The 13334-nt window shown below is 41.1% G+C and overlaps 1 protein-coding gene across 2 annotated transcripts in view; it reads left to right on the top strand.

The window, feature by feature from the left end:
- Positions 1-12546, top strand: part of VWA2 (von Willebrand factor A domain containing 2) — a 51752-nt gene extending 39206 nt beyond the window's left edge. For both annotated transcript variants that reach the window (XM_053304814.1, XM_053304812.1), the window contains exons 9-14: positions 705-760; positions 2361-2468; positions 3092-3670; positions 4805-5356; positions 8037-8159; positions 8824-12546. In XM_053304814.1, the coding sequence (XP_053160789.1) occupies positions 705-760; positions 2361-2468; positions 3092-3670; positions 4805-5356; positions 8037-8159; positions 8824-8957 (1552 nt within the window). In that variant the 3' untranslated portion in view covers positions 8958-12546. The remainder of the gene's footprint in view (positions 1-704; positions 761-2360; positions 2469-3091; positions 3671-4804; positions 5357-8036; positions 8160-8823) is intronic.
- Positions 12547-13334: the final 788 nt, after the last annotated feature.

Raw genomic sequence — 13334 nt, 5'->3', positions numbered from 1 at the left:
GTTTTCTCTCCCCACTCACCACCCACCCCCGGCTTTTTTCTCTGTAATAGAAATCCAGCTCTTGTCTATTTTGAGAAACAGCTCTGACTGCTGGGAAAAAGTAGGCTTATGATAGTGTATATGTATGCTCACACAGACACACATCTAGAATATTTGCATACATATATTTAAATAGTGTACCTCTGTTTTGCAAACTGTACTTCTTAGGGTCTGCAGCAAATTAGTCTAACTTTATCCAGCTGCAGGAGTGAGTGGAGATGTGAGATGAATTGTGGTAGGTATATGGGATAGTGGGATAGACTTCTGAGCCATTTGTGATGGAGGAAAATAGAGATGCGTGTGAGATGCAAAATCTCTGCTATTGTGCTCCTCAAGCCTTTTACAAAAAGCTACCCACATATGTTAAAATCTTCTAGAACTGGCTAGAATACAGAATCTATAAGATTCTGAATAGATATAGATTTCTAGACTTTACAGGATTGTTTTAAAGATTACAGATATTAAACTGCATTTGTTTGCCTTCACAAACATGCATCTGGAACCAGGAGAAGGGGTTTGTGCATGTGTATAACAGTTAGCTAGGCCCACCTTCTAAGTAAATCAGTACAGGATTGCAACTTTAATATTTTAACTGAATTATCAGTTCTTGCTTGTAGTCTTTTAAACGCCAGTCATGTTTTATACTGACTTTTTTTTAATTGAAGTTGGAGGAACACTTTTATCAAATATCCATCCAGATGTTACCGAACCACATGCCCAGGTAAGACGTGGTATTTCTGAAATCTTGATTGCACGTTCTTCAGACTAACAAGTATAGATTAAATTAAGGTTATGCATTAATGCATAATTAATTAATTGTTTTTCAACAAAGACAGCTTCATTTCTATGCAGAGTTTTTAATGAAGTTTAGACCCTTTCGCTACTTTTTCATTAACAATTGAAAGAAAATCTTTGTGCACAGTTTTTCTATAGAAACCTTTTGCAAAAACCACCATTTAGTTTTAGGGTGGTTTATTCTAAGATGTCCATTGTTACAATAAAGATTGGACATAAAACTAATATAATTAAGATGAATAAGAAAAAACACTTTATTTAGTGCACGTTTATAGCAACCTGCCTCCCAAAGCCTCCAGGCAGTGTTTCTTCTCATTCCTTTATCATCACAGCAACCTTGAAATGTAGGACCCTGAGAGATTAGCCCTATTCACATTATATTCAACACTAATACAAGTGTACAGGGAAAGCTTGCTGTTCGTGGACTCGCCATCCGTGGTTTCTTGTATCCGCAGTTGGGTAATGGACACCCAACCTCGGTATGCGCGCAGGGGTGGTTGTGGCAAAAAAGGGGTTAAACCCGCACATCTGCAATCTGGGGGTGACCAGAAACGACTTCGGAGGTCATTTCCGGTCGCCATTTTGAGTGTGGGAGCCATTGTATAGCTCACTTTTTAAAAAAACACCACAGTTTTAAAAAAACCCACAATTTTCTGCCAAATTTTGGTGACTTTTCAACTCGTGTGGGGCATGCTTGGACTCCTGAAGGCTCACAGAGATTAGTAGGGCACTTTATTTGGCCCATTTTCATGTTTTGGGGGCAATTTTTTGGGATTTTTTAAAAGTCTGCGAACCTAACCCCCCAATTTCCATTGACTTTAATGCCCCATTATTATCTGTGGTTTCGCGATCCGCTACCCCCACCCCCGCGGAACAGAACTTCCACGGATAACAGGGTTCTCCTGTACAATGTACACAGATACAGTTATTCATGTTATGTTCAGTGCACATGTGGTAGGACACTTCTATTTGTACCATGCATTTGAGGGGCCTGTACCCAGATTCACTTTTAGAATGAGCGCAGGTACAGCCATTCACACCGTGTATGTACCATGTGTATACATGCACTTGAACAATATAATGTCTGAACAGGGCTATTATGGATCAAAGTCACTTAATGAGCTTCATGGCTAATTTGAACATAGGAATTTGAATTCAGGTTTCCCTGTTTCTGGACCGAAAGTCTATTCAGAACACCACATATTTAATAATCCATGGGATCAATTTCCAACCAATATTTGATTAAGATGAGAATCATTTTAAGTCTTTTTTTTTTTTTGGCTTTGTAATTTTTCATTTTAAATTGCTTGCAGCTAATCTCTTGCAGTATTTTACGTATCTAAATGGCAAGGACATCGTGGCTTGGCACAAGACAGAGATCCCAAGGGCTGATTAGGTGTTGTTGCCTGGTGTGGATGGGTTGCCTACAGTTCATCCTGCTTCTCAATAAAAACCGGGCAGTAACACTCATTGATAAAACACTCATTGATAAAAATTTAAATTTCTTCCTGTGTCCTTGTTTTTAGATCCTTGCGATTCCCACCCTTGCCAGAATGGAGGCACGTGCATTCAGCAGGAATTAGAAGGATACCACTGTGTCTGCCCAGTTGGATTTGGAGGAGATGCCAATTGTGGTATGTCTTTTCATCTTATGCACCAGTGCTTTGGTTTTAAACGTGTCAGGAACATAAGTCAGTTTCTGACAATAGCACTGGTTGTCATTTTTATTGTTGTTCTATCTTGGGGAAGAAGAGGGGAACCACAAGAGTAGATAAGCTTTATTTTCTGTTTTAAAGTAGATATTCTGGATGTGTGTGTGTAGGTTGTTTTTTTGGGGGGGTGGAGGGGTTCTTTTTTTTTTTTTTAATACTTCTTACTGTTAATGATTGAGATTTGCAGCCCAGGGCTGTGAGACTAATCACATCTATTGGGAAGCAAATTACTAGTAAATACTCTTTTGGATCCCAGTTTTGTTACTTTTTTTCTTTACACCAAAAAGACTGGGACCTTCAAGACTGCAAACATAAAATAATTTGGTAGTTTAATTTTGGAATAAGAAGTACCAAAACTACAGCATTCAAAATCTCAAAGTCTCTCTTAAAACAACAACAACTTTTTATTCTAATAAAATGTTAACGTTGGCAGCCCTGAGTAGTTTAGTGATGTTGCTACTTGGTGTATTCTGCAAGAAAAAAGTTTTGTTGCTTACACTGGGACTTCTTAAAGATATTACATGCTTGTTTTCTCAATTTTTCAGCACCTAAGCTGAGCCTAGAATGCAGTGTGAATCTTCTTTTTCTTGTGGACAGTTCATCCAGCACCTCTCTTGAAGGATTCTTGCGCTATAAAGCTTTCCTGAAAAGGTTTCTTGAAGCAGTGTGGAGTAGGGACACTCCTGGAAATGTGGGTGTGGCCCAGTATAGCAGTGATGTCAAGCTGGTTGTCAGAGTTGGGGACTTCAGTGACGTACTTAGTCTGGTGAAGGGTGTTGATTCCATGCAGTTCATTGGAGGGAGCACCTTGACTGGCAAAGCTTTATGGTATATCGTGCAACATGGCTTTAAGAATGTTCCAGTCTTTGCTGATGTTCCTGATGAGCTCCCACATGTGGTCGTCTTGCTCACAGATTCAAGTGCTCAGGATTCAGTGGTGGAAGCAGCAAAATACACCAGAGGCCAAGATATCTTCCTCATTGGAATAGGCAGTGAATTTTTGAAAGCAGAACTAGATGAAATTACGGGCAATCCAAAGCAGACAATCATCTATTCAACACCACAAGATCTGTTCAAGAAGATCCCTGAACTACAGGAAAAGATCTGCAGCATAGACAGCTTAGGTAAAGATGCAGTACTAATTGCACCGTCAACTACATGTTGTTTGTTCATCTTAAGTAGGCTATTGCAGAAGGTATAGCCCCCCACATATTTGTAGATATGTGATAATACAGATAGTACAGTTCATCCAGTCTTGTTATCTGCAGTTAAACAGGATTTGCTGAACAATCTCAGATGTTTATCCAACTTGTTCATTAAAACCATCTGAGAAGGTGATGCTACAACTTCCTTTGGTAACCTGTTGCTGGCCAAGAACTGGAGAACTGATTCAGATTTTAAATTGTGTCTTTGGAAATGGTAACATGCCTGCAACTTTCTAAAAAGCTTAATTAATAGCTTTGATATTTAAATAGTTGATTTCTACTGATTAATTATATGGAAATGAAGTAATGGTGTCTCTCGTCACTATAATGGTTTGATCAATGTCTTTGTACAGTCCAGTTGCCATAATTCAAACTTTTTTTTAATTCTGTAAGGTCTTTCACATTACCTCCTACCTGAGAAGTGAGGAGGGAGGGCAAGCTCCTATCTGCCCCCCCCCCCACAGATGATCAGTGTGGAGAGAAATCCTTGCTGATCACACTTCCACACGTGTGCCAGGGTAGTGATTGGCAGAGTGCAAGAATGCTTGCACTGGGTCCTCCATTGACCCAGAATGCAGCGCGTGAGCAACGGAGCAGCTGCTTTTAGTATTGCAGCCTCCCCACTCTGCACAGCTGCTCTTCCCCCCTGGCTCATTGCCAAGAATGGTGGTGGACCGATAGGAAGCCCAGTAACCTGGAGGTGATCATGCACATGGTCGCCTACCAAGTTAAAACCATAGGTTTGTTTTACCTCTGAAAAGCCCTGGGTAAAGGAGCTGAGTTGCTCAGGTCTGGAGCATCTGGGAGTGGAGGGCTACTGGCACTCCAGACGGCATGAGCTGCCTGGGATAACCCAGGCAGCCCCTGTTGTGTGGATAGACATATTGACACCTAGATTTCTGAATGAACTATCTCTTTACCCAAGGTAAAGTCAATAAAGATTTGTGTGAATATTGTTTCCTTGTATTTGACATACATTAGATGCCCTCTATCTATGCATATAAATGAGGCATGTTCTAGAAAGCCTAATGCATGCTCCTCATCCTCCTTTAGGTTGCCCATCTCAGTCCGTTGATTTGGTGTTTGCTCTGGATTCCTCGGCTTCTGTTGGGAGGGAGAACTTTGTCCAGCTGAAACACTTTGTCAGCAGCCTCTCTCTCCAGTTTGATATCAATAGGGACGTGACCCAGATAGGCCTTGTTGTCTATGGCAAAAGGCCCCGTACTATCTTTAACCTGGACACCCATGTTTCTAGTTCAGCTCTCCATGAAGCCATCAGCCAAGCCCCATTTGGGGGTGGCTCTGCTTCACTTGGCAGCTCCTTGCTACATATTCATGATGATGTCATGACTGTCCAAAAGGGAGCGAGGCCAGGTGTGAAGAAGATTGTGGTGGTGGTCACAGGTGGGACTGGAGTGGAAGATGCCATAGTCCCTGCTCAACAACTGCGTAACAATGACATATCATTGTTTGTGATTGGGATGGGACAGCTCCAGATGGGATCATTGCCGAGGATTGCAGGCTCTCATGACAACTTGCTGAGGATTTCCTCTTATGAAGATCTAAAAAATAATGAAGATCTTATCATTGAAAAAATATGTGACGGTAAGATGTTGGTTCAGTTCTTAGAGAATCTTTGCATCAGATTATTGCAATACATGCCTAGGTAGCTAGTGCAATAGCATTTAGTCCTGTCTCAGTTCAGAGGTTCATTTCTAGCTTGTAGAACTATAGTTACTTCCTTGTGATGACTATGACCAGAGTGTCCAGATGCAAAAGAGCACAGATGTCTTGTAAAGAAGAGGGAGGCACTTGCTAAAATCCCCTCTTCTGTATGACTACTGAAGGTACAGGAGCTGACCTCCTGTGCATCTGGTCATCCTATGTGATACCATTAGTAATCATTATGCAGTTTATATACTTGTGTGATGTAATACTCTTTATGTTATTTACATTTTTCATGCTTTTAAGTAAGAGCTCAGTGGCCAAGTTGTGCAAGTTTCCTTCATGTTCAATAGGATTATAAATGCAGGTTAACATCCTGAGTTCTTGGAATGTGCTCCAGTTCCTTAGTGAGGGGACAGGAAATCAGTATTACTCTAAGGGTAATCTCTTCTTAAAGGGAAAGCTGAAGAATTCCCATGAACATTAGTCCATATTTGAAAAATTACATAGAATTTACTTCAGTCTCCAGATTGGAACATTTTGAAGATGATTAGGTTTCATGTATCTCACCTTCACTCTCTTCTGACTTTCTCTGCTTCAATTAATGGCCAACATCTGACAAATGATTCAGGAATGCTATGTGAGAAGCACTGGTGCTTGCTGAGGAGTTCCAACACAACACCAGTGATTGCATAGTGGTAGGGAGAAGTAAATTTCACTTATCTCCCCTTCCCTCGGACGTCCATGGTGCCACCTGAAAATCCCTGAGAGTCGTGTAGACCTTGGGCTTCTGGGGGAAGAAAAACGGCTTCTGGGGGAAGAAAAAGTTGCCATAATTTGCCCCCTGCTGCTTGAGCACTGCTGTTGCATTTAGTCTGGAATGTCTCAGCAAGCCCTGCTACTTCTCACATAGCTTCCCTACATCATTAGTTAGGATGTCGGCCATTAAATCAATCATTCTTGTTTATTGGTGTAACCACTAAGTCTGTGGATACCTGAAGGACTGCCAACTTTAATATGAATCTACCCAGACTGTGAATCATCTTTGGAGGCCTTCCTCAGAGTGGCCCTGCCAGCTGAGGTTAGGTGGGTGGTAGTTAGGCAGAGAACCTTCTCACTGGTGAGAGTGGGGAGACACTCTCCCTGAGGAAAGTGTCTGTAGAAATCTAATAAGATCAAAGTGAGGCTCCCTGAGGAAAGTGTCTGCAGAACACTGTCCTCAGGAAGCCTCACCTTGTTCTTATTTCAGTGTCCTTTCAGTGCCAGACAGCTTATTTTCCCAGACTTTTTAACTGGTTGAAATTTGATTAGCTGCTTTATTGTGCCAGTTTTATTGTTGCCACTGTTGGTTGCTCGTTTTAACGTTGTGTGCTGCCCTTGAAAAATACATATTGAAAGATGGCAAATAAAATCCTTGAATAAATATCATGTGACCAAAGTACTGAACATCCGTGCACAGTGGCATGACCGAATACTGAGGTACTTGAAACATAAATGCAGTGAATGTGCAGTGCTAGTTAGAAAGTTGTTTGAAAAGATATCCAAAAATCCCATTTCTCAAATTTGAAATGCCAGTGAATTCCAGTTCTACTTTTATTCAGTAGAATGTAAATTCAGCTTGTTTGAAAAAGGAAGAATGTTTAAGGTCTACCTAATACTACCTAAATACTACTGAAAAGACAGCAGCTGTGTTACCTTTTTTTCTTAAGTGGAAAAGAAGCAGAATTAAACTTCCTTTCCTGTTCATCTCCAGCATTAAACACCTTCAAATAGTTACTTAAATCTTCTAGAAGTGTCTGAGATCAAAGGACTACCAAATGATCTGTATTTCATCTTGTAATATTTTGTGCATCCTAGATTAGCAGCAGTGCATTCTAAAGCCAACACATCAAACAGTGTTTGCTTGTGGTTACAGGCAAAATGACTAGCTACTCTTCCAAGAGTCAGCATGGTGTATTTACAAAGCAGAACCCAGCGGAATGAGTGTGTAGGTTTAAACTGATGTAACAGCCATTTATTTAATTGTTGGGGAGGTGGTGTACTGTGAGATCTTGTGTGGGAAGGAAGGGAATATGATGACAAACGTGGCAGGCTTTGCAACAGGAACTATGATATAAGGGTTGAGGAGTAGACTATAAATAAGGCCTATTGAAGCACACTGAGGCCCTTAATGCAACAACAAAAAGCTGGTTTTTCAATTCTTGTAGTTTTTAATTGACTAGTGGGGTCAAATGGAAAAAAATAATCTTCCAGTTTATCATAGGGGCAAGGCCTTCCATCCTCTAAGCCAGGGTTTCTCAAGCCTGGATCCTCAGCTTCTGTTGGACTACAGTTCCCATCATTCCAGCAACAATGTTGTGAACCACCCCGAGCCATTTTGGAAGGGCGGTATATAAATCTAATAAATAAATAAATAAATGGCCAAATGACATCTGGAGATGCAGGTTTGAGAAGCCCTGCCCTAAGCAGTTTTCTGCAGTAGGAGGAGAGCCTAACTGACTTCCTCTTCCCGCACAACAAAATGGCGGCTCTTGTTGCAGTAACAAGAGTTAGATTTGTTTCTTTTTCTGCTTGACGGTCAACATAGCCTGCAATACTGTCTGTGCTCTGTCTGTTGCAGAGGCGAAAAGGCCAGTGAACCTCTGCAAACCTAACCCCTGCATGAACGATGGAGTGTGTGTTCCTAGAAATGGCAGCTACCAGTGTCGATGTCAAGGCTGGGAAGGTCCTCACTGTGAAAACAGTAAGGCTCGTTGGAGAGTAACCAAAAGTATTTCTGTTACATATATCTAGCCTCTAACCTAGCTTTATTATCCCCGTTTCATCATCATCATAAACTTTGTTAATCACCCCATAACAAATTGTTCTCTTCATCCTAGTTATCCAGAAGTAGTCTTCTGCTTTTCTATGCCCAAAATAAAGTGTGTTTACTTCCATGTAGATCAGATTCCTAAATGTATGTTAAAAGCTTTTTGTTTTAAGTAATGCGCTTCATAGTATCAGATTTTATGACTGGCTAGTAAAAGTTCTTTCTGGTTTTGTTCTCTATACACATGCAAATCTTCTTTGACTTGGCACTCTCCTTTATAGCGCATATTTTTCTACCACTGAGCTACTACTGAGGCCCATCCCCGTAGCTTCAAAAATGAAGCAATGCACAAATTCACTTGGGACCTGTCTACCACTTTGTGCAGTGAGATCTCCTGTAACATGTTTAAAAAATGAGAGTATTTAACAAAATATTTGTTCTTTACACAAAGGACAGTGGGCAGCATCCAGACTAAGTTAGTCAGCTGAAATGAATGGGACTTAACAAGTGATTCTGAGATATGACTAATTAGTCTGGATGTTCAATGTACTGAATGTTGTCTTGAGGAACATTAATTGTTTGGGGTTTTTTAAAACAGGAATTCAGAGAGGTGACACTTCACCATCACAGATGCATTCAGCAAGGCCCCCTGCTCAACGAAATCGACGTGGTTGGTGGCAGCTGTATGGAGCTCACCAGCATTCAAAAAGGCACATTCAACAGAATCACTGAGGAGGTCAAATGTACTGCTAGCGTCTGTTATTAAAAGGACTATAAACATAGGCAATGCTTGCAAGCAGTAATGCTGTTTCAAAGCACAAGATTTTGCACAGAATCATTTCCTGGTACACCAAAAGGTTACCAATATCTAGCATATTGCTTATGTTAAATATTTATTATTGACATATTGACACTTTCATGGTAAGTTTGGCTGGTCTTTCACATACTGAGTTTCATAGCTTTGAGGACTTTATTTCTTTTACTGCATAGGGAATTTAAGCAAAAGGAGGTATAATTTTAAAGTTCAAATCAAACCAACAAAATTACTAATTAGGGGAAGGTTTATGTTGTAGGCTGCTCAGATCAGTCCTTGTCTAACTAGATGTTATCTTGGCCAACTGATCATTTGGCAGATATAGGGGTTCCAGTCAGTGTTCTCTCGAAGAGGGATTCCCAGATGTTGACTACAACTCCCAGAATCCCCAAGCAAAAGCCATTGCAGCTGAGGGTTCTGGGAGTTGTAGTCAACAACATCTGGAAATCCCTCTTAGAGGGAACACTGGTTCCAGTGTGCCTGGTGTTTCCTTGCCCATACAGGAAAGCCTAATTAATTGCAAATTCACAATCCACGGTTTCACGTATCCATGGTGAGGTAATAGACACCCAACCTTGGTATATTTGAAAAAAGGGTTAAATCTGTGGATTGGGGGGTAACCTTGGAGGTCATTTCCAGCTGCCATTTTGAGATTGGGAGCCATTTTATGGCTCCCTTTGCAAAAAAAGAAAATGGGAGAAAAGCTGTGATTTTTGGCCGATTTATTACTCTTGGGGTGCACTGCTGGACTGCTGGGGACCTGCAGAGCATGGTAGGCCACTCTCTATCCCCCCCTGCATTTCTAGGGCCTTTCACCCCATTTTTCAGACATTTTCACAATCTCCGGGAACCTAATCCCTGGATTTCCACAGCTCCAATAACTCAATGTTTACGATTTCCATATCCACGATAGTAGCGGAGAATGGAACCCTTGCGATTACTGAGGTTCTCCTGTACAAGTATGTCTTCTTACATTTCAATAGAATAGGCCACTCTGTGGATGTACTCATGTATTCACTGTGATGTTTCTCCACCACATTGAAATAAATTGGGTAGTCTGCTTGTGCAGCACCCATGTGTGCATGTTGAGGCACACATGGGGCTTCTGGAACCAGTTCCTCCCTTCCCTTTTATTGCAATAAGGTTACAGTGTATAAATATGATCAAAGATAATAATAATAATACATGTGAATATAACGGGTCATGGGAGAAAGAAAAATCCCTTAAACATAGCTTAAACATAATAAGGTACAATCTAAGCAGGAGGAAATGGAGAGTGGGATTTTCTTCAAGGATATATATCTTATATTTCAAAGCATAAACCATTCATTAAAGTTCAACCAAATAGCTGAAAATTCCTCTTCTTTACCTTGCCGATGGGAATAAACCAGTTCAAATGCTGACAGGGGACACATATCAGTAATCCAAAATTGCAATTGGAGTACATTTGTCCTTCCGGTATTGTATTATAATCCTTTTGGCAACATCCCACTTGCAAAGAATCCAGAATTTTGATGTAGTGCTAAGTTCCATATGCTGGGGATATGTACCATATGTATGTTCCATATGTACTCCAACAAAACATGAACGTACGTATAACTGCAATGTCATATTAACTACCTTATGAATTTCAAGACTTCTGGAGCCAAATGTATGAATTGGTAATAAATGGATCAGGTTTGCTGATGGACTTGTGACATTTTATATCCATTTTAAATGTCTGGATTTCACTAGCCCTATTCACATGTTATGTTTAATGCAGATAGAGTGTACACATGTACAGATCTGTACACATGCGTGGTTTTTCAGACATGTTCCGAGCATGTACAATAGTATGCTTCTTATCGGTCATTTGAGGGGGCCTGCATCCACATTAGCTTTTAAAATAAACACATGTACAGTCCACACAAAATATGTACATATGTATAGACACCTGTATGTATGTATAACATAATGTCTGAGTAAGGCTACTGGATGCCAGCACCTAATGGCGCAGTGGGAAATGACTAGCAAGCCAGGGGTTGCCAGTTTGAATCTCCACTGGTATGTTTCCCAAACAATGGGAAACACCTATATCAGGCAGCAGTGATATAGGAAGATGCTGAAAGGCATCATCTCGTACTGCACATGAGATGGCAATGGTAAACCCCTCTTGTATTCTACCAAAGACAACCACAGGGCTCTCTGGTCGCCAAGAGTCGACACCGACTCGACGGCACACTTTACCTTTAGGGCTACTAGAGATTAAACAGGCCTGCTCAACTTTGGCCCTCCTGTAGATGTTGGCCTACAATCCCCATAATTCCTGGCTATTGGCTGCTGTGTCTGAGAATTATGGGAGTTGTAGTCCAAAAACAGTTGGGGGGCCTAAGTTGAGCAGGCCTGGTACAGTATAACCTTTCCCCAGTATTTGGTTATTTTGTATCCCAGAACAAATCGCACTCTCTCCTTCTGTCACATCAAATCCTAAAAATTGAGACCAAATATTTGAGACCAAATATGCCATTGCCTTGTGTCTGAAATAGATCAAAGAGCATGGTTTACTAACTTAGTCATTGCATTTGGTCTGTAGATCTCCTAACTCATGTGAGTTGTGGGGGGCTGTGTTGCTCTTATTTTTACTCTTTGTATAGCACAGAGAGTATAAGTATTTCAGCAGCCATTATCATCACAATGATCGCTCCAAAATTGAGTGGACTGTGACTAGGATGGTAGAGGGGAAGATCTAGCTTGATCATTATGAAGATTTTGGTTGCTAAGGGTGGGAGGAGGTGAGCCTCCATTAATCCTAGTGCATCAGTTCCTCTAAACATTGGAAGTTCCATATGGTAAATAACTATTAATAGACCAAATGTCCATGGATTTGTCATGAATTTAAGCCCTCTGTGCTGGTGGCTGTTATAACATCCTCTAGCAATATATTCTATAAGTTGACTGTGAAGTGTGTGAAGATGTAGAAGGCAAACTAGAACAGCTCCCTCACTTCAGAAATTGCTACCTATGGTTCTGACAGCAACCTGTGGCCTTGTGTTGTGTCATCATTGAACACTTTCAGTGTACAAATTATGATGCTGTTGGGGATGTGCACGAATCGTGATTTGAAGACCACACAAATGCAGAAGCCCTGTGTGTGCTGCTGTCACATGAGGGCAGCTGGGGAGAGTGCCACTGGCATGCTATGGCAGCTGGGGGGGGGCATACCACCCAAACAGGAAGCTGCGGGTGAGTGGAGGAGAAGCAGGTATGGACTTGCTTGCCTCCCTTGGAATGTGTTGTGAAACGCTCTTTGAATCGCAGTTTGTGCACATCCCTCGAAGCTGTGCCATGCACCGTTCTTTTCTGTATTGTTCTTTGCTCACTTTCTTTAGTTCCATGTTCAGCGTGTGGAAGAAAAAGGACTTCTGTAACATCAGTTTTGTGAGTTATGCCTGATAAGTCACTCCTCGTTGTTCTAAAGCACAGCATAGCAAGTCACGTTGCAATATTTAATAAATGTTTGACTTTCTAGCCCAGTGTGTTTGTTCTTAGTTCTGCTGTGTGGTAGTGTGAAAAATGGCTTGTTTAAAACATGCTGATGAACTATGACACTAGGCATGCATATGAGGAGCTTTTGGCTGAGATAACGCTCTTTTAATCACGCGAGTCAAACAACTGAATCTACTGAATGGCGTTTCTCATAATAGCACTCTTTCATACCTCTTTGGTGCTCATCTTACTGAAGTAATGCTCTCATGTCTGCCAAGTAGGGTCCTTCCACATGTATCTACATCTACACAATGAATAGGCTCACGTACAGTTTGTTCAGTAACCTGAACACAAGGACGTTTATTACATATTTTAGTGCACAGTAGGCTGTAATTGTAATTCATGATACCACCTTGGCAATAAAAATCATGATATTGCTTCCTTACAGGTTAATGCCTTAGCTGTCACTGAAATGAATAAAGTCAAAAGGGGAGAGTGGTTTTAAGAAGTGTGCATGTGCTCAGGGTGCTGTGCTTGTATCTCCCATATCCAAGGATCCATTCAGAGATGGCACTGCCAACAAAGCTTAAAAGTGCCTGAATTATCACTCCACAAACCTACAGGTAACATTTCAGCCCATTGGCATGGTGGCAGGTAGTTAAACTTTACAACTTCTGCTTTCCGCCATGCTGCCTTGCTTGTTTCTAACAAGGTTGCACTATTAAAAGTGAAAACACTTCCAGCATCTCAGTCTTGACAAAGGCACCTTGGGGTCCTCTCACCCAACTCCCTACTTCGACACATCAAACATCTTGGATAACGTAAGGTAA

Source organism: Hemicordylus capensis, chromosome 3 (assembly GCF_027244095.1).
Source record: "Hemicordylus capensis ecotype Gifberg chromosome 3, rHemCap1.1.pri, whole genome shotgun sequence".
NCBI classification, from domain to species: domain Eukaryota; kingdom Metazoa; phylum Chordata; class Lepidosauria; order Squamata; family Cordylidae; genus Hemicordylus; species Hemicordylus capensis.
The sequence above is the reverse complement of the archived record's forward strand: the minus strand, read 5'-3'. Positions and strand labels throughout refer to the sequence as shown.